Source organism: Lagenorhynchus albirostris, chromosome 10 (genome assembly GCF_949774975.1).
Source record: "Lagenorhynchus albirostris chromosome 10, mLagAlb1.1, whole genome shotgun sequence".
NCBI lineage: Eukaryota > Metazoa > Chordata > Mammalia > Artiodactyla > Delphinidae > Lagenorhynchus > Lagenorhynchus albirostris.
In genome coordinates, this window is record NC_083104.1 from 70,745,678 (window position 1) to 70,770,028 (window position 24,351).

Consider the following 24,351-nt stretch of genomic DNA (forward strand, 5'->3'; position numbering starts at 1 on the left):
ACTCAGCCCTTGCCGGGAAGGGGGAGTCCGCCCCGCTCCCCAGAATTTCCATACAACAGACTGATCCGGGCTGGCTCCCGGAGTTCCAGGCCGGGCCCCGCACCAGGCTGCGCGGCCGCGGGAGCCGGACCCCTTCCTCCCGGCCCGGGGGCCCCCACTTCCGGCCGAAGCCACCTGGCCTCATCGTGGGGACGCGGCCTCGGGTGGCGAAAGCCCTGGGGACCACGGCGGTCCTGGCCTCGACGGCGCCGCGAGGACCTTCGAGCGTCGTAAGTAGCGACTGCGGGGACTGGGGGACACCAAGGAGAGGCCCCGAGTCCCTAGCTCTGCCCCCGCGTCCCAGCCCCGGCTTCAAGCCCGGGCTGGAAGGCGGGACCGGGAGAACAGGCCTGGCGCCACCGTCGCCTCCCTAATTGCTCACGGCCCCTCGTGGTGGGGAGCCCATACTCGGCTCCGAGGAGTCCTTGTTCTAGCTGTCACCACAGCGGGCGGTCCCACCTGATCATCCCACGGGCCCGCCCACCCCCACCCAGCGGGCCGCAGGCTCCATGCCCTCCCCCATCCTCGGGGACCTGCTCCCTGGGCGACGCTGAGGGTCCCTGAACTCCCCTCATCCCGACTCTCTGGCCACGGCTCCTTCCTAACCCCGGCCCTGAGGAGGGACCCAGCTCACAATTCCAGATGTGTCGCCGGGCTGCCCCCGCCGGGAGGGGCTCCCTGTCTCCCCTTTCCCGAGCGCCCGTAATTTGGAAAGCCTCGGATTCCAGTCTGGAGCCAAAAGAAAGGCTGAACTCGAGAACCTCTCTTTGCCTCCAAAGTTGGGTTTCTGACCAAATTCCCACGCACGGCTGGTGGAGGTGGGGGAATTAGGGCTGCTCTAGGACACGGGATGCTAGGTGGTCACTAACCGGATTTCCCGGAGGGACAACTTCTGGTCTGTGCCCAGGCTTAGGACCCCGGGGCAGAGACCAAGGGGGTGGACAAAGGGTGCCTGAGAAACTTGATCACTCCCACCTTTGGGACAACGAGATTTGGGGGCCACAAATATTCAGACAATTGGCTCGAGGTGGTTGTGGTCACCATGGTTTCTCTCTCTCTCCCTCGTTCTCTTGCTTTTTCAAAAACTTTCGCAGAGTTTAGGACAGGCGAAGGGGAACGCGCGCGGCCCCTTTTGCACGCCCCCCGGGGCGCTGGGCCTGGGAGGGGGGCGGGGATCTGGGGAGACTGGGCCCAGCTCCGAGAGCGCGGAGGAAACGCGCGGAGCCGGCTTCCTGTGGGGGCTCCAGCCGCAGCGCCCCGCGGACAGACGTGTCCCGCCCAGGCAGCGCCGAGCCCGGCGCGGGGGAAGGGACGTGGGGGGGGGGGGCGCCTGGGAAGGCGAGGAGGGGGCGGGGAGAGGGTGGGCCGGGGAGGAGGGGAGGGAAGAGGAGAGGCAAGCAGGGGAGGAGCCAGGGGGCTACAGGGAAAGGAGGCAGAAGGAAGCGGGCCAGCGGCGCGCGCTGGCGCCGAAATGGGAGAAAGGAGCGAGTGAGAGGGAGGGGCGCGGAGCGAGCGCAGTGGCGCCGAGTTGCCCCTGGGCTGGGGTGCTCGCGGCCGTCGTGCATGGCAGGCCCAGCGCAGTGATCCCCGCGGCGCGAGAAAGCGGCGCGCAGCTCGCACGAGTAAGTCGGTCGGGGGCCGGACTGGGAAGGGATGGGCGCACGGCTGCCGCTGGATCGCCCTCTGCCCGGCCCCCTTTTCCCCTTTCGCGCGCGCGGGGACCTTCCGCTCCGCCCGCTGAGCCCTGTTTCCCACAGGTCCCGGGCCGATGTCCCAGGTGAGTGGCCAGCGCCCCCCTCACTGCGACGCGCCCCATGGAGCCCCCAGCGCAGCCCCCGGCCCAGGTAGGACCGGGGATGGAGAGCTAGACTGGACAAGAGCCGGGTAGGGGGTTGGGGGCGGTGGTCGTTCTCCCCCCTCCTCCCTGAGAAGCGGGGAGCGGGTTCGGGGAAGCTTGAGTGGAGGTGGAGGCGCGGAATCTGGGTATCGGGGACCGGGTCCAAGGAGAGTGGAGGGCTGAGGCGATGGGGGTAGGGCCTGAACGGAGGCGGTGGCCGCGCCAAGTTGGCTCCAACTCCCCACTCCCAACACCAGACACACACACACACCGCAGTGTCTGTCTGTCCGTCTGGAATTTGTGTCCCAGCCTTTTCTGCCCAGTGTGTAAATATTTATGGGGGCCTCAGGCGGGGTGGGGGTGTCTGAGTCTTTCTCTCCTTCCCTTCCCCCAACCCAACCAGAGCCTAGTGCTTCCAGAAAACTTTTGTCCGACAGGACCCGGCCCCTCCCCTCCTTGCCATTTCGTCTCGCTCGTCTTCCTCCCCACCGGGGCCCGGCCAGTCCCCACCACCCCTACTGTGAAGGGACGCGCGCGCGCGCGCGCGCACACACACACACACACGTTTTATCTCCTTCTCCGCCTCTCTCTTTCTCTCTCTCTCCCTCTCTCTCATTCACTCACCCCAATCAAGTGCTCACCACCCGAGTGAAACACCCCTTCCCTCAACTCACAGGGTCTGTAACCTCCCTGGGATTCCTGCAGGAGCCTCCCAACCCGGGAGGGTTTGTGACTTCCTGAGGGGGTCCAAGGAGGGGGCAGAGGGGAGTCCTGGGGCTGTGGCTCTCAGTCAATCCCCTCACCATACACATGTGAGCTGAGGCTCACAATGGACCACAGGGACAGGGAGAAGTCAGGAACATCTGGGATTTGTTGCGGGGGGCTGGAGGGGTTGCATGCAGGAGTACAGGCCCAGATTTCACGCCTTTAGTCCCAGCTCTAGGTTAGTCTAATCTTCTGCCTTCCTCTCACCCAGCCCCATTCGCCCTTGCTCCCCTCTTTGAGTCTCTGAATAACGGAGGTCTGGTCCTGGACCTCTGACACTAACTCCCTGCATGGCCTTGGACAAGTTCCTTCCCCTCTCTGGCCTCAGTCTCCGTATCCGCCCATGGAAGCTGGTCTGCCTGTTTGGAGAGGCCCAGGTCTACCTGGTGTGGATGCTGGCCCTTTGGAGACCCAGGGCTGTGGAGGTGCGGGGTGAGGCTGGGGGTCTCCTAGAGTGAGGACAAGTGGGAGACGTTTGGTCAGGGGCCGGCATGTACGTGAGACTAGTGTGTCTGCTGTGCATCCCACCAGCCCTCAGATTCCCCCCTCTGTGGGGACCCTGGAGTAGGGACTTCTGGGGAATAAACTCCACCAAGAACTGGGCTCCTGCAGCCTGGAGAGAGGGCTAGGGGCAGAGGCCTGGGAAGGCTTTTTCTCTGTCCCTCGCCCCTCCTCTCTTTCTCAGCCTCCTGCTTCTCTCCAACTCTCCCATTCTTCCCCCTGCTTATCCATTTTCTCTGCTCTCGCCTCCACTCCTTCCTTCCAAGATCCTCGCCCCTGTGTGACCCATTTCGAGCCCCAGTAGGGAAAGGAGGGACTGAATGTGCTCGGGGCAGGGGCAAGGGCCAGGGTGGGCCACTGGGAGGGTTAAGCCCTGGGCTGTAACTTGAGGCCCCCCAGTGCCCCAGCGAGCCCCCTCCCCAGCCTGGGCTGGGCCAGACAATGTGGCTTTCATAACACGAGGAGGCCTGGCTCTGCTGCCTTGGGAGAATGAGCCTGCTGCCCAGGAAGCCCAAACCGCAAGAGACCGAGCCAAAACCCCACAGACGCCTAAATCGGAGCCCAGAATCCCCCACGCTCCCTGCTGAGCGCTGACAGAACAGCACGGCTGAGGCCCTGCTGGCAAGCTAGCCAGGGAGCAAGTCAGCCCCTCCCGCAGCCACCCAAGATGCAGACAGGGGTGCAAGGGGCCCCAGGGCAGCTCTGGTCGGGGCAGGTGGCCAGGCCCGCGCACCCTTGGCTCCCCCAGTGGCCTCTTCCCCATCCAGCCCCGAATGCCCCAGGAGCCTGGCTCCCTAACCCACAGATTTCTGTCCAGCACTGTGGCGTCACGTTCCTGCTCTTGGTTCTAAATTGAATTTCCTGGGGAATTGGAGCCTTCAGACCTAAAATAAAACCAACTGGACCCAGCCTAACTGGCCATCTCAGGCCCTCACAAGTCCTTAGCCTGGTGACCCGAGCCTGTAACCTGTGTGTCACAAGTGTGTATCAAGCGAGTCCACATTCTTGCCTTCTTGGTGCTGGGCGCCAACCCTAATTCTCACCTTCTCATTCTCTCTCCTCCTGACCTGGGGCTCCAGGCCCCAGAACTCAATCCTCAGCAACAGACATTTGCTAAGTAACTCCTGGGGGTGCAGAGACAGACTGGGGCTGCAGTCTGATTGAGGACCCACACTTCACTCCCTAGTTACAGTTCACAGCAGGGAACCCTGGATGCTGAGTTCTCAGTAAGTGGCCACTCCAAGGAGAGACTATTGGCTCGAGGGTCAGGGAAGGCTTTCTGGAGGAAGAGGTGAAACTCCAGCTGGGTCACGAAGGATGAGCTGGATTTGGGGAGAGGGGAGAGGTAGGACATTCTGATCAAGGGGAACAAGATAAGCTTCCCCTTGGTGGGGAAGCTTGGATGGATGGGGCAGAAGGCCCTGTGGTGGCCTGGGGCCATGGAGAGGTCGGCCGGCCTGGAAGATAGGATCCTGGTCCATTGAGTAGGCTGAAGATATAGACCAAGGCCTTGGATACCAGGCCAAGGATAGATTGGAATGTGGGGCTTTGCTCACTACTCTCTGAGCAGATCAGATCCTGGCCCTCTCTCTGCAGAGATGGTCGGAGCTCCAAAGGGGAAGGCTGGGTCCACTGTCCACGAAGACACGAGAGGGCTCGGCAGGAGGCACCAGGCACTGGAGCTTGGGGACGAGGGTCCCGTGGACACTTTCCAGGCTTGGAATGAACACTTCCCACTTGGAAGAGGTCCCCCGAACTCCTTCTCCATCCAGGAACAGCAGGCAGAGGGAGCGCACAGGGTCCGGCTGAAGTTTGAGTCTCTCTGCTTCGCTCTCGGGCTTATGGATTTAAACGTGACTTTTCCACCCTAGAACTCAGGGCATTGACCTGAACCTTATCCCGTGTTAGGGATGAGAATATGTCGAGGCACACGGGCTCTTGCCTTTCTGTGTTTCCCCCCTGGAGATGGGGACTCCTGAGAGAAGTGCAGGGCTAGGACTTCTGCTCAGAGACGCCACCAGCGTGGCTGGCCCGCTGTGCACGATATTATTTTTTTAAGTTTATTTAGTTAGTTAGTTTTGGCTGCACCGTGCTGCATGCAGGATCTTAGTTCCCCAATCAGGGATCGAACCCGTGTCCCCTGCAGTGGAAGCGCAGAGTCCTAACCACTGGACCGCCAGGGAATTACCCCCTGTGCACGTTAGAAAAAGGTGGCTCTGGTGGGGCCCCAGCCAGGGACTCCAGCCCCACCCCCACCCGGGGCAGATGCCTTCACACACAACTTGCGTTTCTTGTCCACACAGTGGCCCCTGTCCTTTGCTGGCCTCCCATCCTCCTGGAGTTTCTCCTCAGAGATGTTCTCCCCTCTGTGGCTGGGCAGGGGTCTCCTGGCCGCAAGAAGGAAAGCTGAGCTCTTTCTGTCTTCTGATGGTTGAGCACGTGGGCCCCGCCTCTAGTCTGGTTTTTCGGCTCCATGTGCTTGCAGGGAGAGCAATTTCTTCTCCAGCATCTTGGCGTCGGGGCCCCTGGGCAGCATGTCACCCGCAGACCAGATCCTCCTGCCACTTCTTGCTCCCACATCTCTGGGCCCTCAGCACAGTTTCCCCTTCTGCCCTCAGCGCTGCTCCCCCAGTGTCTGCTGGGTCCCCTCCGCAGCCCTCCCGGCTCCAGGAGGTCTGTCCCTCAGTGTTTCCAGGTCAAGATGACTGGACTGGATTTACTTTCCTCCCTGGTTTCCTTCCAAGGTCTGATGCTCAGGCAGGTTTCCTGCAGGAGGGGCCTCCTCGGGACTTTGTCTGTGCTCTCTGTAATTTCCTGTTCCCACCAGATTCAAGGTCACCAGCCCTGTAGGTGACTTAGGAGAGACTACCCAGAGAGTGGCAGGCCACATAGGGGTAGGAGGGCCCAGGTGAGGACCAGTCTCCTGACTCCTAACCAGTCTTCCTCACCTTCCTCCCTCTTCAACCCTGGGGGCCAAGAGGCTACAATCCTGGCTCCTTCCACTGCAGGACTGACAGTGTCACCTCTGTGTGCCCTGGTGACCTCAGAAGAAAGCCTGGGAAGTGACCACAAGGCCCACCGTGCCTCAGTTGTCATTCTAGTCTCCCCTCGTTCATGCCGTAGCTGTTCACACTGGGCTCTTGGCTTCTGCTGGTTTTCTCGAAAGGTCTTCCCCTTCTTTGCTGACTGATTGATTATTTAATACCCAGCGTAGGCATTGCCTTCTCCAAGCAGCCTCCTAGACACACACAAATACACACACACACACACACACACACACCCCTGGGGTAAGTGCCCACCTTCTGTGCTCCCACAGTTCTTAGATGCCCCTGCTGTAACTCTTGCCCTGCGGTGTATGTGACCGACCCCAACCCCGACAGAGAACTCCTGGGGGAGTGACCAGGTTTTCTCATTTTGGTCCACCCAGTGCTTGACGTATTGGGAGGTGCGTCGTAGCTGTTATACCAAACAGCACAGGAAGGAAGGAGGAAAGGAAGGAAGGGAGAGGAGGGAGGGCAGGCAGGGGGATGGGCAGGTGGAAGGGTATGTGAGTGGCCCCCTGCATGCCACGCTCTGCTGAGCGTTTCATTTACTCTTTGAAACCCTGAGGGACGAGCATGGTGAGCCCCCTTTCACACAAGGTGACCCGGTTCCTGGTAACTTGCCCAAGCTGGTATCTGGTAAAAAGCAGGGCTTGGGTCTTCCAGCTGCTGGCTCAGGCCTTTGTCATCACACCACCTGGGAGAGTCAGCACTCCGCTTCAGGGCTTTGGCAAGACGCCTCTAGGGCCAGAGGCTGGAGCTGGGCAGCCCCCTCCCTTTCTGGGAATCAGGACTCAAGCCGTGAGCCTCCCTCTCCAGGCCAGGTTGGTCGTGGCCCTCCACTGTCCTGTCCCGTCTGTGCTGCTGTAGACCAGGCTCTGGGCTGGGAGAGGCGCCATGGAGCAGGTGGCCTGGATCCCCTTGGGGGTCATCTCTGCTTCCCTGCTCTCCCTCGTCCGAGCCCTGCGATCTTCCCAAAGCCATTTGACCTCTCATTAACGCACAGAGCTCTCAATAGGCCCAAGGAATGGATGGGGCTGGAGGGACCTGCCCCCTGCCTCCCTGGGCACCAGGAGGGGTTCCCAGCACAGAACTGCCACCGTTCCGGAGTGGTGGGAGCCCCAGCCCTCCCTGCACCCTGTCCCAGCTCCCAGCTCCAGGCAGGGTCAATGGTTTCCCTAGGCAGTTGGGAGTATGCCGGCTGCTCTCTGTACCACCCACGTGGGGTCCCTGGGGCCTCGGTCCCCCTGGCCGTGGGGGACCAGGGTCTTTGGAACGAGGATTGTTCAGGGGTCTCTGAGCCCCTGGATCGTCCCCTCCCCTCAGGATGCTCCCAGCCCCCAGACCTACTTGCCCAACCTGAATTGGTCCCTCTAATGGTCTCCTTCTCTACCCCTCCGCCCCCATTTGGAGACGGCTCAGGGAAGGAACCCCTGTGTAAGGCCCTCTGTGCTCTGTGATTCGTTCTGTACTGTTTCCAAGACCAGCTCTCGTCTCTCTCTGTCGCTGTGGGTGTGTCTCGTGATTTCTGTGTGTGGTGTGTACGGGTGGGCGCTGACCTGTTACTCTCTGGGTTTCATCACCCTTCTCTTCATCTTTCTCTGTGGCTCCCTGTGTCGCTCTCCTCTCCCTGGGCCCTTGGGTCTCTGTGTCTCTCTGAGTCTCTCATTTCTGTTTCCCCTGCTCCCAGTGCGGCTTGGGGGAGGGGCACCCTCTTGAGGCCCCTGTCATTCCCACTGCACGACCTGGGGGCTGATGGGAGGCCCAGGCTGCACCCTGTCATTGCCCAGCCTGGCCCCTGGCCCCATGACCCTGGGCTTCACCCTTCCTGTCCACCCTCAGGCCTTCCCACGCCCAGTCACCTTTCTGCCACCCTGCCCCACCTCTCAGCCCCCAGAACTTTCCTCCCCTGGGCCCAGGGGCCCCTAGTCCTGCTGCTCAGGAGCCGTAGGTGGCTCCATTTCTGCCTTCCGCCCACCCTGCACAGAGGGGCCGAGCCATTCACTGTAATTACCTGTGGCTGCCGTAGGCCTCTTCCAGCCCTCTTGGGCCGTCTCCCCATCTCTCTTCCTGCCCGGAGCCCCTCCGCCTCACCCCCCAGGGTTCTCTGACTCTTTCTCTTGCTATCATCCTCTTTCTCGGCCCCAGTTGCTCACTGTCTGTCTCCCTCTTGCTCTGTCTGTAGCCCACTCCCTCTCCATCGCCTCTGCCTCTGATCTCACCTTTATCTTTCTCTCCATCGCTGACTTTCGCTCAACTGCTGAGTCTCCTGCCTGTCCCGGGCTGTCTGTCACTGGGCGTCTGGGGCGCCCTCCTCCGCGCCTAATCTCCCACGTTCTGATGCACTGTCTGTCTTTGCTTCTACCTTCCACTGTGCCTTCGATTCTTTCTCTCTCCATGTCACTCTGGATGCCTGTCCCTCTCTCCCCATCACTGCCTGTCTCTTCTCTCCTGCGCTGTGTTTCTGCCTCCCCCCACTTCCCTTATACCATGCATCTCGGGCCCCACTCCCTGACGGTGCACACACACACACACACACATGCACACGTACACACCCTTGCTCGTTCACGGGCTGTGGTTTGGGAACTTTCTATTCTAGACTCTGGCACTGTTGCCAGATAGGGTAAGGGCTGTGTAACTGGTACTGAGTCCGAGAATGAGGGCTCACGGCATTCTGGGCCATGGGAAGGGGACCAGGGCTGGGCAAACAGGAGGGCACCAGGAAAATGTCCTTCAGTCGTCTGCTTTTTCCCTAGCTCAGACCCTATCCCTCCGGCCTGGGCTGGAGGTAGTGACAGGATCCGCTCAACCTGCGGAGTCAGCGCTAGAGGAGGGCTCCCTGGAGGAGGCGGCACCCTTGATGCCCCAAAGCAATGGCCCTGGGGCCTCCCAGGCCCTGGACAGCACTGACCTCGACATCCCCACAGAAGCTGTGACACGTGAGTCCTAGGGGTCAGGGGATTGGGATGGCAACATGTAGGAGTTGCTCTAGGGAATCCAATGCAGATGGGCTGGCAGAAATGCCGTGGGTGCCTGTGGGAGCCTAGCGGTGGGCCAGGACCTTGAGGTGTGGGCAGTGGAAAGGTGTAGGACGTTGCCCTTTCTGTCTAGGAAGAAGACCTCCACATACAAAATGATTCGGATAAATTAGTTCAAAATGAGTGTGGATAGGCTCCAGGCAATGTGGTTCAGGACAAGAGAGCGTGAGGCCAGGGCCAGGGAGCCAGAGCCTGAGGCAGCCCAGCCTTCAGCGTGTCAAGAGCAAACCGGCAGGAGAGACACCCGCAGTTGCTCTCTGCAGAAAGGAGCAAAACTCAGCTCTATTCCCAGGTTTAGCTCAGTGTCTCCAAGGAAGTCCTGGAGGGGGAGAATTCGCCACTGTCACCCTCAGAAGCAGGGGAAGGGACACCCAGAATCATTTTGTGATTACCAGTAAGATCCGCAAGATCTACGGACGCATCGGCACTTCCCAACTTTCTTTCCCTGCGTGATCTCACGCACTTTCCAAATTGGCCTGTATTGAGGCAGCAGGATAGCCCTTGCCGAGCGCATTTTACAGATGAGGAAACTGAGGCACAGAGACCCACTCTCCCTGAACACAGGCTGCGGAGCTCAGGTCTCCTGGCCCAGTGCTCTTTCCTACGCCTGCCTGCCCAGCTGGCATGGCCGAGGGTGGAGCCACCTTCAGCCAGAGCATCTGGGGTAAGTCAGGGTTACTAAATCCTGCTAGTGCACTGCCCTCCAGACACACCCACCAGCAGAACTGAGAGAAAGAGGTGAATGCCGTGGTCACGGAGGAGGGGGCCTGGATGGGAGTTGGACAGACACCCCTGTGTCTATGGGCCCTGAGTGTTTGCTTTGTGATTCAGCCACCACGACCACTGCCACGGCCATGGCCACAGGCGAGCTCTGTGTCTGCCCCAACTTCCTGGGCCCTTAGCTCACCACACGCTCCCGCCCTCTGGTCACTGTGCCCATGTTTAGGCAGCAGGGCAGGGGGCACCAAAGCTGGCCAAGGACTCAGCCCAGTCACTCACCATGGGGCCAGGAGGTGGGGGCAGGATGATTCAGGCCTGGCCACTTCCCCTGGCCTTACCCCTGTTTACCCAGATGCAGGTCAGCCACTGCTCAGGGCCAGAGGCTCCCAGCACGGTCCTCCCCAGAGCCCTGTCTCCCATTGTATCCCTGACTCCCCAGCTTGTCCTCAGCTCCTTTCTCCCAATCTCCATCCCCTCCCTGCTCCATTTCCTAGCTGTGGAACCTCTGGCAAGTTTTACCCTTTCTGGGCCTCAGTTTTTTCATTTGCAAAATGGGCTAGCAATAGTAGATCTGTTTGATGCTTAAGGAAGTTACTACTGGGAATTGCTGGTGGTCCAGTGGTTAGGACCCAGCACTTTCACTGCCATTGCCCAGGTTCAATCCCTGGTCAGGGAACTAAGATCCCACAAGCCACTCGGTGTGGCCAAAAAAAAAAAAAAAGCACATAAGGAAGTAGTTACTACACTTAGAGCTCTTAACACTGTGTGTGTCTGGCACCTAGTCACAGCTCAAACCATGTCAGCTACTAGTTATGAGAGTAGTGATCCCGGCTCCTTGCCTCTCTGCTCTCGGAGTCCCAGCTTTTAGCCTCCAGGCTGGTCCCACTTCTGACCCTTCGCTGTGTGACCTTGGACAAGTTACTGTACTTCCCTGGGACTCGATTTCCTCATCTGTAAAAGGAGGATACTGCCCTCTAGAGACACTGAGAACAATTTGCATGCCAAATGCTCCGAACAGTGCCCGGCGCGCACTGCGTGCCCAGCAGTGTGCTCCCACCATTACTAAAAGGCCCAGCCCCCTCAGTTAGGGGCAGCGCTGAGGCCCCCTTCCGCTCTCCTCAGCCTCTAGCTCCTGCCCCAGACACCCACTCCTGCCACAATCCAAACCCAGAGACCTGGCCCAGAGGGAGCTGGGGATCTAGACCACAGGGCCTGAGAGATGTAAGTGCCCCACGTTCACGTTTACTGAGGGTCCTCAGGGCCAGAGGGTCCCGCCCAGGAGTCAGGGGCCCTGAGCAGAGGGATCCTCGAACTCTTGTGACCCCTTCTCAGACTTCTCCACACACACACACACACACACACACACACCCCTGCCCTCATCTTTTGAGACACACACACACACACACACACACACACACACACACGCACCCCTGCCCTCATCTCTTGAGAACAGAACCATGCCATCCAGGTGGGCAAACCTGAGGGAAGGAACGGGGTGTTTGGGGGGATCTCCAGGGCCAGCCTCCCCACAGCCCACTGATAAAGCTGTTTTGTTTCCTCAGCCTGGGATGGGGACCCAGGGTTCCCAGCTTCTGGGGTCTCCCTGCTTGGCCTCCCTTTTCCCTTCTCCCCCTCCTCAGACCCAAGGGGCCCCTCAGCAAGCCCTTTCTGCAGGTGCCCCACAGAGGCTGGATGGGGCGGGGAGCTGGAGGTGGAAGAAGCGGGAGATAGGGGGCTGCTCTGAGGAGCCCCTGATTCCAGGGCCAGGGCATTCATCTCCAAACAGATGTTTCCAATCAATCACCTGGCACACGAAGGGCAAAAGCAGCAGGGGGCTTGGCAGGGGCCGAGGTGATGCTTAACTGCTTCCCTGCTGCCCCTCCACCCCCAACTGCCACTGCTCTTGCCAAAATCCCAAGACCCCAAGAGCAGGAGAGTGGATTTCACGTCGGGTAAGAAGGTGGGATCCAGGGCCCTGAACCTCTCCCTTTGCCTTGCACCTCTGTCTTTTCTGGAATGAGCATGGACCTGGGAGTCAGGAGCCAGGCTCGACTCTGTGGCTGTTTCATGATGTGCCACTGGGCAAGTCAGTTTCCCTGGGCCTCAGTTTCCCCATCTGCAAAATACAGATCAGCTAGATGACCTGTGATGTATCTAGGAACAAAGCAGGCAGGATTCAAGCAGAGCCCCGGGAGGCTGTGCGGGGACCCCCCCACCAGCTCCCACTTCCCCCATTGCCCTTTCTCATCATCTTCCTAGGCCAGCCTCAGGGGAACCCCTTGGGCTGCCCCCCACTAGTGGCGAATGGCTCTGGCCACCCCTCGGAGCTGGGCGGCACCAGGCGGACAGGGAACGGTGCCCTGGGTGGCCCCAAGGCCCACCGGAAGTTGCAGACACACCCATCTCTAGCCAGCCAAGGCAGCAAGAAAAGCAAGGGCAGCACCAAGTCTGCTGCCTCCCAGATCCCTCTCCAGGCGCAGGAAGGTAAGCACCCCATCTCGCCTCCCTCTGGGAGAAGCCTCCAAAGCTGGCTTCCTCGAAGTCTGATGCAGGGGCCAGCGACAGCATCTTTGCAAGGTTGCCGGTTAGAAGTGCAGCATCTCAGCCCCACGCCAGGTCCACCAGATCTGAACCTCTGGGTGGGTCCCGGGAGTCTGGGTTTTAACAAGCCCTCCAGGGAGTCTGATGCAAGACTCTTAAATCAGAGAACCTTGCAGAGGACACATGTTGGGTAAGGTAAGGCACGTGTGAGTTCTCAAGGCCAACCCCTTCTCATTCCCTACTCTCCCAGAGTTGCTCTAACAAGAAATGGAGCCATCTGGGCTCGTCCAGCTTAAGCCACCTCATTTCTGGAAACAGAAATTTTCCTTGAGGAATGGACCATCTGTTGAGTGAGAGCACAGCACTTAGCGTAATAAAATGACGCACCATCAGATGCTTAATTGGGGGCGGGATGGGGGCTGCAAGGTTCAGTGGGAGGTCAGAGCACCCAGATATACCAGCCATTGTTCCTGCCACACAGAGGTCCTCTGAGGGACTGACCTGGGCAGCCAGGTCCCCCTCCCCACCAGGCATCAGTTCGGCAGGGGTGACGGCTACCTGTAGCCCAGTGATGCTTGACCTTCACCCCAGAACTTTTAAGTAATTTCTGCCCATGCTGGGGACTCTGGCTGGTCCTCTGCAAACAGGATTCAGTGTACACATTTGCACACAATGTGTTCATAACTTTCATCCCCCAGAGCACATTCTGCCCAGCAGGCTTGTTTATGAAGGGGGTATTCATGCATCTGAAGTGAACTGGGCATCTGCTGTGAGCCAGGCACGGTGCTGTGTGCTGGGTACCCAGGCCATGGCCTCATAAAGCTCTCATCAGAGATCCAAACAGGTAATCACTCTGTGATGTGATAAAAGATAAATGATGAGTGATGAAGTGAACTCAGGGGGACACCCACACCAGCCCAGAAAGCTGGGGAAGGCTCTGCAGGTGTCTGAGCAAGCCTTAAAGGATCCATAGGGGCATCTAGCCGGGGTGCCTTAGCACAGAGCTGAGAGCTGGCTAGTGTGGCTAGATTATGAAGTTCCAGGTGAGGAATGGTGGGAGGTGAGACTCCAAGCAGACCGGGACTCCCGCGGTGGAGGGTACATACTAAGCTGGATAGTGGGTCTAGACTTCATCTGGAAGACAGTAGGGAGCTTCGAAGGGTTTTAAGCAAGGTGGTGACCTCATCAGATTTGCACCTGAAGAGAACTTCCTTATCCAGTTTGCCGATAGATGGCAGGGGTTCCAGCTGTGCGAGCCCCCATTCCCTGTGCACAGGACTGGGTGGGGGCGTCAGAGCCTGCATAGTGATGTGAGACTCCCACAGGACCAGTAGCCCCGAGCCAGGGGCCCGCCTGGTCAGGGGAACTGGACACTGCCCATGGCCCGACCCCTGCCAGCCCAGCATCTTGGCAGCACGCCAGCGGTTCAGAACACCGGCTGCTGAGCCAGCACCACCGCGTACCAACTGGGTGCCCAAGGCAGGATCGTGTGTTAATTCGCTTCCTGTGTATTTACTCAGCACCCACGATGTGCCAGGCACCGGTCTAGGGACCGTAACAGCCAAAGACGCCGGCCCCTGCGGTGCTTGCCCTGTAGTAGGCGGGGAGAGCTGTGTAAGCCGCGGGAGGTGCTAAGTCCTGGGCGGGGAGGCAGAGCAGGCGCCGGCAAGGGGGTGGGGCTGGGGCCCGGCAGTATTGAAGAGGGTGCTCCCGGAAAGCCTCTCCGAGAGGGGACATTTGGGCAAAGACGGAGGGGACAGAATGAGCAGATGAGCAGAGCACGTATCTGGGGCTGGAGCACCGGGGGGACAGGGGGCAGTGCCTGCATGACCAGGAGTAGCCAGTGCGGCCACAGCAGAGGGGTCTGGGGAGGGGCCGTCGGGGCTACTGGGAGCGCTTGGGCTTTTCCTCCTGTTGAAGCGGAAGCCACTAGAGGGTTCTGAGGGCAGGAGGGGTGGAATGCAACAGAGGTTTTTCAAGGGTCCTTCCAGCCTCCATGGGCGGAGTAGGTGCGTGCGGGCCGGCAGCAGTAGTCAAAGGCAGGGAGTGGGGAGACCAGCGAGGATGCAGTTGCTGTCACCAGGCAAGAGCTGAGCAGAGTGGTAGGATTCTGGAGAGATTTTGAAGTGACTTCTCTGTGCCTCAGTTTCTTCATCTGTAGAGAGGGGCTAATACAGCCCCACCTCAAGGAGTTGTTGCAAGTTTAAATGAGTTTAATTCGTGCACACTTAGAACAGTGCCTGGAACACGTCATCCCTCCGTGTTCGTTAAATAAATGACCGAGGGTGGTCAAAGCAGGGACTCGGGATCCAGGCTGCCGGGGCTCAGACCCTCACTCCACGTAACTCTCCGTGTCTCGGGGTCACCTGGATGGTGGGTCCCCGTTGCACGGAGCCGGGGGAGGGCTGCACGAGCGTTATCTCTGCATTCAGTGAGCCTGCCGCCCACGGCTGGTCCCCGGCCCCTGGCCATCTCGCCTGCAGACTGCTGCGTCCACTGCATCCTGTCCTGCCTGTTCTGCGAGTTCCTGACGCTGTGCAACATCGTCCTGGACTGCGCCACGTGCGGCTCCTGCAGCTCCGAGGACTCGTGCCTCTGCTGCTGCTGCTGCGGCTCCGGCGAGTGCGCCGACTGCGACCTGCCCTGCGACCTGGACTGCGGCATCCTGGACGCCTGCTGCGAGTCGGCCGACTGCCTGGAGATCTGCATGGAGTGCTGTGGGCTTTGCTTCTCCTCCTGACCCGCGGTGCCCCCGGCTGTCACACGAGGCTGGACCGCCCCCTCCCCCGGGCCTCTCCCACCCTCCCCGAGCCCTCTCAGAACCCCAGCCCGGTGAGAGGGCGGTGCTGGTCCTCCTTGCTGGTTTCCCTGGACAACAGCACCTAAGACCTGGGGGGAGGGGGGACCGTTCCTGGCTCAGCTGCCAGGGCTGCAGAACACTGTGAAAGTTGGGGGAGGGGGCCGGGACATGGGGGAGGCTGGGGTGCTGGGGCTGTGCGCTTTTCTACCTCTCACTGCCCCTGTGCCTGCCTCCCCCCTCCCCTGCCCCCAGGCTTAGAGGACAACAAAATGTGAAAAGAGACGCCCCACCTGACCTCAGCTAAGCCCCTCCCCGGTCTCCCCTCCTGTGGGGCCTGACCCATACAGTGACCCCAGAGGGCAGGGCTGGGCTTGGGCCCAGGGTGGGGTGGGAGGGGGGAAAGGTATAGAAAAGACTGGAAGGGGAGAGGGAGGGAATGGAGGGAAGGTCTGTTCTATTTGTTGCTGTAAATAAAGATATGGGTCCATCTCACATTTCCTCAGGACTCATGAGTGATGGCCATGGACCACGACTCTGAAAACCAAACACTCCCACAACCCCCCTAAAAAGTCCCCAGATGGATGGGGCTTTCCTGGCCTCCGAGGTCCCCTCCCTTGTTTCATGTTCCCCCCTGAAGGAGGGAAGGAAGACGGGTACACACGCCCCACCTTTATTTCCTTCCCTGCCGAAGGGACAGAGAAGCCCAGAAAGGGAAGAGTTAACCCTTGGCATAGAATTAATTAACAGCAGATGTGTTCAGGTTTTGATTAATTAATCTCCTGCTGACTCCTGCTTCTCGAAGCCATGGTGGCTCCAAGGCACAGGGTGACGCCTATGTCAGTGGCAGAGCAGGGCCTGGGGAGGGGGCAACCCTGGGCCCCCGCACAGCCAGGGCTGCACCGGGAGGCAAGTTTGCCCTGAATGGAGGTCACGTGGCCCAGCCTCAGTTGTCCCCCTGATTTCCAGGGGCCCTGAGAAGAAAACTGTCAGGGCTGGCGGGAGCCTCAGAGGTCAGGTGTCCAGAGCCCTTGGGTGCAGGAAGGAGGGGCAGACCAGAGCACTGAGGCCGACAGCGGGGAGGGCTGTGTGGACCAAACCCCTCTCCACCCCATCCTGGACCTGGAGGAAGCCAGGAGGGGTCCAGGGTGAGTGAGAGGACAGCTCATGGTTGGACTTGGATCGTCCTGAGGAGAAGACATGGCTGAAGAAGGCCTTGAAAAGTGGAGACCTCATGGGAAACCGGTGGGCTGCTGCTTCCAGGAACAAAGGGTGGAGTGGCCCTGACGGATTCTGGAGGGGAGGAGGGAGCTCAGGAAGAGAGCCAGATGAAATCCGAGCTCTCTTAAGGAATGCCACATTAGGGAACAGCCCGTGGCCTTGGGCGTGGGTTGCAGTGTCAGCAGAAGGAGGTGACAAGAGATGGTGAGAGGGACCCCACCCCCCTCCCCTGCAGCCCCTCCCCTCATACACGTGTACACAGGCCTCACTTTGCCAACACCAAGGTTTTCCAGCTTCTGGGACCACATAGGAAACTCAGGACACAGAGAGGAAGTGACCTCCCCAGGGTCACATAGTCAAGATCAAAGCCAGGAGAGAAGCCCCATTTTCTTGGCCCCCTCCATGTTCGTCTGTCTCAAGGTTTTTTTTTGTGTTTTTTTGTTTTTGCTTAGTTATTGTATGCTCAAAGTACAAAAGGTTCAAAAGTCTCATCAAAAGTGCATACACAAGCATTTACCCATATCATTTTTCTTTTTTTTTTACAAAATGTCAGAATCCCATGCACGTTGCACCATTTTTATCACTTGACCATTTGTTTTGGGGCTCTTCCTTACCAGCACTTTGAAGAGCGGCCTGGAGCTTCACGGAGGGATGAGCCACACATGACCCAGCTGCCCGGCTCCTGCTTAATCCCTTCCATTAATTTCTCTGTTATAAACAAGGTTGCATGAGCATGTCCTTTTGCACAAATGAGCTGTATCTGTAGAATATTCCTGAAGGTGGGATCACTGGGCCTCAGGGTGTGCGTGTTTGTGACTCTGACCTCGATGAGGGGATGACAGTCTGCCCCCATGGCTGCGGGGAGCGTCCACGTTTCTGCTGCACTCCTTTGTCCACAGGAGGATGGATGACGGAGGCTGGGCCTCCGTTCAGTCCCCGCTCAACCCAGCTTCTCCCCAAGGCTGAGGTTCGAGGGACGTTAGGGAGGACCAGCGTGGGGGGTTCGCCTGACCAACTCAAGGTCTGGTCCAGGTGGGCAGGAAGGCCCCTTCCCGGCCCTCTCCCCTCCGTGGCGGCCGCTGCAGGAAGAGGCACCTCTGAAGTCCAAACAGCGGTTTCCTGCAGGACAGGGGCTGAAACCCGAGAGGCTGAGCTGCGTAGGGGTGAGACAGAGGCGGGATTCAGCCACACACACACAAACACACACTCTCCTTACAGCCACATACTCACATACATTCCACAAAGACACACACATACCGCACACACACACACACCAGACACACACATGTGCTCACACACTGCACATTTCAGAACCTGCAACGCCACCAGCCCGTTCAGCCTGATCCTTGTGTCTGCTACCCGCCCCCCTGCATCCCACGCCTTCTCCACCTTCCCCAGCCCCCGCGTCCTTGCCCAGGTGGCCTCATCTCTGCTGGGAAGCAGATGGCATTTATCTTAGAGGCCACTGACCCACCCAGCTCTGCCCACGTGTCCTTCCAGGGCAAGCCCTGGTTCAGGACCGTTCCCCTCCACACCGTGGCCCTTCTCTGTTGTCTCCCAGTCTCTGCTTTCTGACCAGCTGATCTGAGCCGGGTTCTGCTGTAGGTCCTGGGGAAGAGGCCCTTTCACTCTCGGGGCTTCAGTCTCCTTGTGTGTACCATGGAGCAGCGAGGAGGCTCTGGAAATCGAATGGCGGCCACAGTGTCCAGGGAAGTCGCCTGCTTCTCTGGTTTTCTTTCAACCCTGGAGCAGCAGATCAGCACCCCCCTTTGCCCAGGAGACTTCCTGAGGGCCACTCTCCTGCCCTGGGTCGTCTAACTCAAGACAGGCGTTACCACATTTGTGGGAAGACAAGGTGGTGAGGCCAGGCTGAGCTGTCCCTGGCCAGGACCACCCATGACCCCTGGGTGACCTGGTGTGTTTGCCCTGTAGCCGAGCAGGCGGCTGAGCCAGGGGCTGGCTTGTGTGGGGAGGGGTGCTCTGCCCGCCACGCCCCAGCCTCCTGAGCCCGTACCAGCTTCTCCCCATTCTTTGGCACATTTAGTCGGCATTCTCTGTGGTTGTACTCAGAGCTGGGCCAACTCCAACCCGGCTTCGGGCCTAGATACCCCATGTCTCCGGGGCAAGGAGGGGACACCTTGAAGCGGCCCCAAGGCTGGACTGCCTGCAGCCAGCCATGCCCTGGGGCCTTCACCAGCTCCCCGGGCAGAGGAGGCAGTGGTGGGGGACTGAAGGCTGGTCCCCAAGGCTCAGGACAGCTGCTGCAGACACTCCCCGTTGCTGAGCGGGGGCAGCAGAGAGGACAGAGATCATAGACCTGGCCCCTTGTCACTTCCGTGTTTATGCTCCTTTCCACATTCTGACTTTCCTAGAATGATACGGAGTCAGGCATGGGATGGTATCTCCCACAGCCCCAGCCCTCCCCTCCCCCCCACCTCCTCCAGAGAAAAGCCCCTCCCAGCCTTCCTTGCCCCGCACCTGGTTTTCCTATCTTTCCCCGACCCTGTAGCGGCCTCTGTATCCCACAATTCCTACCATCCCTGGGTTACAGCCTCATTCCCTTGTGATGCGGACAAGTGTCCAGGGGTGCTCGGCGGCGGGAAAGAGAGGTGTGTTCGCGTGCTGTGTCTCAGGCATTTTTCAGTCTTGCCACCTCAGGGGGCCCGGGGAAGGCAGTAAGGCCCATCCCTGGACCAGTCACCACGTCAGGGGACAGAGGGCTACAACGAGCCAGGCCTTTGTGGCCAGAGACGGTGGGTTACGTGGCTGCCCTTCCAGAATCAGGTGGGCACATTTCCCAAAGAAATAGGGGTGCTGTGACAAAAAGTGGGGGGAGGATGGCAGGTTAAAACAACAGAGGTCACTATAGGTGGATCGAGAGGAGGCACCTGGGCTGGGGAGGCCTGGCTGGAAACCTCGAGCTGCACAGGGCATCTGGCTGGAGAGGGAAAGACAAGGACAAAGGCTTTCAAAAGTCTGCAGCCTGGGAGAAGAGTGAGGCTCAGTCTCGGGGCTCCAGTGGCAGAGGTAAGACCCAGAGGCAGAGGTGATGACAAGGGGAGAGAGATCCCAGCCCCGGGCAAGAGAGAGAACCGCCCCAAGGAGAGCGCACTGCAGCAGTGGTAGGGGGACCTCCCGCTTCCAAAGACTGTTCCAGGGGAGGGGGTGTCCAAGGGGTCCCCGCCCTGGTGTTGACTGTTGGCAGGGAGGCCAGATGGAGGAGGGTGGTTCCAGGTGGCGCCCACAATTCCTGCTAAGTCAGATCTTCTGCGGCTCAACCATGCAGCCAGTGACCGCCTGGTAAGAGAGAAACAGAGACTGAAGGTAGACAGACCGGAGATGGAGTGAGATGCAGAGAAGGAGGGGAAGAGACAGCGAGGCAGACGGGACGGTGCGGACGAAGCCTCCCCAAGCCCTGGAGACAGAGAAGCGAAGCAGGGAGGCTGCGGGCATGCGTCCCTCGGCTGCTCCCAAGGTCACCTGCCACCGGGGCTTTGGGGGCAGTGGCGCCCCTCCTTTTGGTCCCGGGTCCCTCCCGTGCCCGGAGCCTCTACAACGCTGGGCAGCTTGGCATTAATTAGGGGCCTGGCTAATGGCTCGGAAGATTGGCCCGTTCCAGGGACGCTGCTGGATAGAGACCTCGGTGAGATTTATTCCTAATTATCTCATTTGTCTCCCCCCATTACTCTTTATGGCTGGGATTTATGGGGCCATTAATGGGGCCTGGCCAGGCCGGGATGAGTGTGAGCCTTGAGACGCTTCATAATAATAACAATAACAACTCTCACCCTGGCCAGATTAATGGGTTCTTGCCCTCCCCACCCCCTGTCCTTGGGACCCCAGCTCCCTGCTGCCTAGAAGTCCCTCTCGCTTCTGGGACCCCTGGCCCTCAGCCACCTGTGGAGTTTGAGCCCATGGCCCCTCCTCCGCCCCCCTGCACCCCAAGCCTGTGTCTAAGTCCTTCTCTGGTGTCACTAATTGGGAGCTTCAAGGTGGTAGCAGGAGTGTCGAGTCCAACGGTAACACCTCTGGGACAAGGCCTGTATCAGCAATTGATGAGCTCGGCGGCAAGCAGCAGAAAACCCAGCTGAAGGTGGCTTAGTCTGTAAGGACATGCACTGTCTCCTTAACAAAAGTGCAGAGGCAGGTGATCCCAAGCTGATTGGGAGACTCAAAGATGCTGTCGTGGAAGCTGGCTTCCATCCTTTCACTCTGTCATCCTCATCATGCGGTCCAGGTCTCCCCTCTTTGTCACAAAGTGGCTACCGCAGCCCCAGGCATCAAGCTCACACAGCATCCATACAGAACAAAAACAGCTGAGCGGGAAAGAGAGACCTTCTCCTCCTACGCCTTTCACCAGAGGGGGGAAGAGCATTTCCAGAAGCTTCTAACAGGTCTACTTACATTTTTGTCCAGGCTGGGTCACATGTGGTCTTAGGTTAGCTCCCCCAGAAGCAGGCCCTAGACAAGGCTTCAAGAGCAAGTAGGTTTGTTCAGGAGGGGATTCCAGGAAACATCAGTAGGGGAGGAGGGGAGTGAGACTGGGAGGGAAGGCAGACAATGAAGGGTGTGTTATCAAATTGGTTACCACTGTGGGTGGATAGCACTCGGTCCTGCCTCTGAGGGAGCTGAGGTGTTTATACACCAAACCCACCATCCCTGGTTGAAGGCTCTTCCCAATGGAGTGTCAGTTTTCTGATGCTTGCTGTCTGGTTGGGCTGCTGAAGGAAGCCCTCCGGCAAAGGGGCAGAGATGCAGAGAGGCAGAGGTTGGCCAGAGAGCTCTTCACTGGTAATGCCTGAGGGGACAGGCAGCCCCATCACCTGCAATGCGTGTGCAGTGACTAACAGACAGACCAACCTGGTCCACTGCTGGGCAGGGAGAAGGGGGCCGGCTGTTGAGATCACCACAGGGTCTGCCACGGCCTTCGCCCCGTCTCTCCAGGGCTGAGACTCTGCCACCAGAGGCCAGTCACAGGGGCTGAGCAATTTCCACATCAGTGTGAGGGGCAAACCCCACAGAGAGGAGATGAGTTTCAGCCCCGGTGCTGTTGGAATGTGGAGCTGTTGCCTCAGCCTCCTCTACCTGCTTAGCTCAGGAGGAGAGCAAGAGACGGCCCTTCCAGACCCTTCCGTGGCCACCCTCCCTACAGGCTGCCAGTCCCCCTCCATCCCCATTCCTGGGTGTGGTTGCCCCCGCCTTCCCACTGCCACCCACTCTCAGGATGGAGAAGTCCAGCTTTTTCCATCCAGGCACCAGCTTCCCCCCATTTTGCTGTAGGTAGAGACTGTCTTACCTCATGTTTCAGCACCAAGAACCCTTGTACACAACCGCTGGGAGTGCATCTCCTTTGGCAAAATAGACATGCATGGGCTTCCCTGGTGGCGCAGTGGTTGAGAGTCCGCCTGCCGATGCAGGGGACACGGGTTCGTGCCCCGGTCCGGGAAGATCCCACATGCCGCGGAGCGGCTGGGCCCGTGAGCCATGGCCGCTGAGTCTGTGCGTCCGGAGCCTGTGCTCCGCAACGGGAGAGGCCACAACAGTGAGAGGCCCACGTACCACAAAAAAAAAAAAAAAAAAAAAATAGACATGCATAAGCCATTCAACCCAGCGATTCAATTCCCTTCTGGTGGCATATGAAAAAGGTCTAGGTACACACACGCTCCAAAAGGCACAGACTAGAATGTTCACCACAACACTATTCGTAGTGACCCCCAAATGGAAACCCAATTGTCCAGTAATGGTAGAATGGAAAAACAAACTCTGGTGCAATCACCTGATGGAATTTTGCACAGCAGTGAGAATGAACAAACCCGACTCAAGGGAAGAAAGCCAGACACAAAAGAGCAGACTATGTGATTATTTTTACATAAAGTACAAAGACAGTGGAATCAATCCGTGGTGTTGGAAGTCAATTACTCTTTCCCATTGTTTCTTCCTTCTCTGTTTACTGTACCTATATGAGATGATGGGTGTTAGCTGAACCTATTGTGATAATCATTTCACAATATATGTTAAACAATCGTGCCATACACCTTAAACTTATATATATATCAATGATTTCTTGATAAAACTGAAAAAGAAAACATACTGACTGGGCTTCCCTGGTGGCACAGTGGTTAAGAATCCACCTGCCAATGCAGGGGACACGGGTTCGAGCCCTGGTCCAGGAAGATCCCACATGCCATGGAGCAACTAAGCCCGTGCGCCACAACTACTGAGCCTACGCTCTAGAGCCCTCGAGCCACAACTACTGAGCCCGTGTGACACAACTACTGAAGCCCGCGTGCCTAGAACCCATGCTCTGCAACAAGAGAAACCACCGCAATGAGAAGCCCATGCACCACAACGAAGAACAGCCCCTTCCATCGACAGATGAATGGATAAAGATGTGGTACATATATACAATGGAATATTACTCAGCCATAAAGAGAAATGAAACTGAGTTATCTGTAGTGAGGTGTATGGATCTAGAGTCTGTCATACAGAGTGAAGTAAGTCAGAAACAGAAAAACAAATACCGTATGCTAACACATATATATGGAATCTAAAAAAAATAAAACAAAAAATGGTTATGAAGAACCTAGGGTCAGGACGGGAATAAAGACGCAGACGTAGAGAATGGACTTGAGGACACGGGGAGGGGGAAAGGTAAGCTGGGACGAAGTGAGAGTGACATGGACATATATACACCACCAGTTGCAAAGACATAGCTAGTGGGAAGCAGCCGCATAGCACAGGGAGATCAGCTCAGTGCTTTGTGACAACCTAGAGGGGTGGGATAGGGAGGGTGGGCGGGAGATGCAAGAGGGAGGAGATATGGGGATATATGTATATGTATAGCTGATTCACTTTGTTATAAAGCAGAAACTAACACACCATTGTAAAGCAATTATACTCCAATAAAGATCTAAAAAAAAAAAAAGAGAATCCCCTGCTCACTGCAGCTAGAGAAAGCCCACGCGCACCAACGAAGACCCAATGCAGCCCAAAATAAATGAATAAAAATAAATTTAAAAAAAAAGAAAACATACTGACTGATCTACTTCCCGTCTTGTGACATTAGTTGCTCTGTGAGAGGAATGAAGAGTTTGCCCCAAAGTCTTACTTTCCTGGCGAGGAATCCAGAGAGCTCTGCATCTACCACGCCGGTGACAGAAATCCTATGCAAACCAACTTAAACAAAAAAGGAATTTATTGGCTCTCATTGCTGGAAGGAACACTCTGGTATTTGAAAAATTAAAGAAAGATCTTCAGCAATCGGTGGGAGCTGGGGACCGAATGCCACCAGGATTCTGTCTCTCTCCTTCCCTCTGTCTCAGGTCTGTGACCCCCTGAGTGTTGGCCTCAGCGTCTCCTGTTGCAGACACATCTCCTCCATGTTGGTGGAGGGGGAGAGAGCAAGGCAGATAGAAGCTAGAGATGCCAAGAACCCCAGTGAGGAAAAGAACTCTAATCCTAGGATAGGACTCAGGATGGCTCTCTGGGATCACATGTCCATCCTCTGGTTGGATCACTGTTGCCAGAAGCATTGGCTACACTAATTGATGGGCCTGGATCATCTGTTTACTCCTGTTGGGGAAGGGGCTTTGGTAATTGAGAGCCTCATCAGAGCCCCAAGGAGGAGAAGAGGAGCAGTTCCCCAAAGCAGGGACATTATTTTAGAAGAAGGAGAGAAAGGTTGCTGGGAAGACAAAAGAAGAGTAGATGCTTAAGACACATCCACCTGCCCAAGGAGAGAAGCCCCCTCTAAGGGGTTCTTTCTACTAAAATTTGCCCTGCATCTCGCAGGTACATTGAGTGAAAACAACCCCACTGCCCAGAGAAGTACTTCCCATTGAAATCCTCCAG

The 24,351-nt window shown here is 58.0% G+C and overlaps 1 protein-coding gene across 10 annotated transcripts; it reads left to right on the top strand.

The window, feature by feature from the left end:
- The first annotated feature begins 64 nt into the window (after nucleotides 1-64).
- Nucleotides 65-15,681, top strand: MDFI (MyoD family inhibitor). 10 transcript variants are annotated; one of them, XM_060162858.1, is made up of 6 exons: nucleotides 65-269; nucleotides 1,797-1,883; nucleotides 8,940-9,122; nucleotides 11,728-11,893; nucleotides 12,201-12,425; nucleotides 14,966-15,680. In XM_060162858.1, exons 2-6 carry the CDS (start codon nucleotides 1,808-1,810, stop codon nucleotides 15,366-15,368), a joined length of 1,053 nt encoding a protein of 350 aa, XP_060018841.1. In that variant the 5' UTR covers nucleotides 65-269; nucleotides 1,797-1,807; the 3' UTR covers nucleotides 15,369-15,680. The 10 variants fall into 10 exon arrangements, with proteins under 10 accessions (XP_060018841.1, XP_060018838.1, XP_060018843.1 ...); XM_060162855.1 differs by having other exon boundaries at nucleotides 146-269; nucleotides 11,860-11,893; nucleotides 14,966-15,679; XM_060162853.1 differs by having other exon boundaries at nucleotides 224-269; nucleotides 8,945-9,122; nucleotides 14,966-15,681.
- The last annotated feature ends 8,670 nt before the right edge of the window (nucleotides 15,682-24,351 follow it).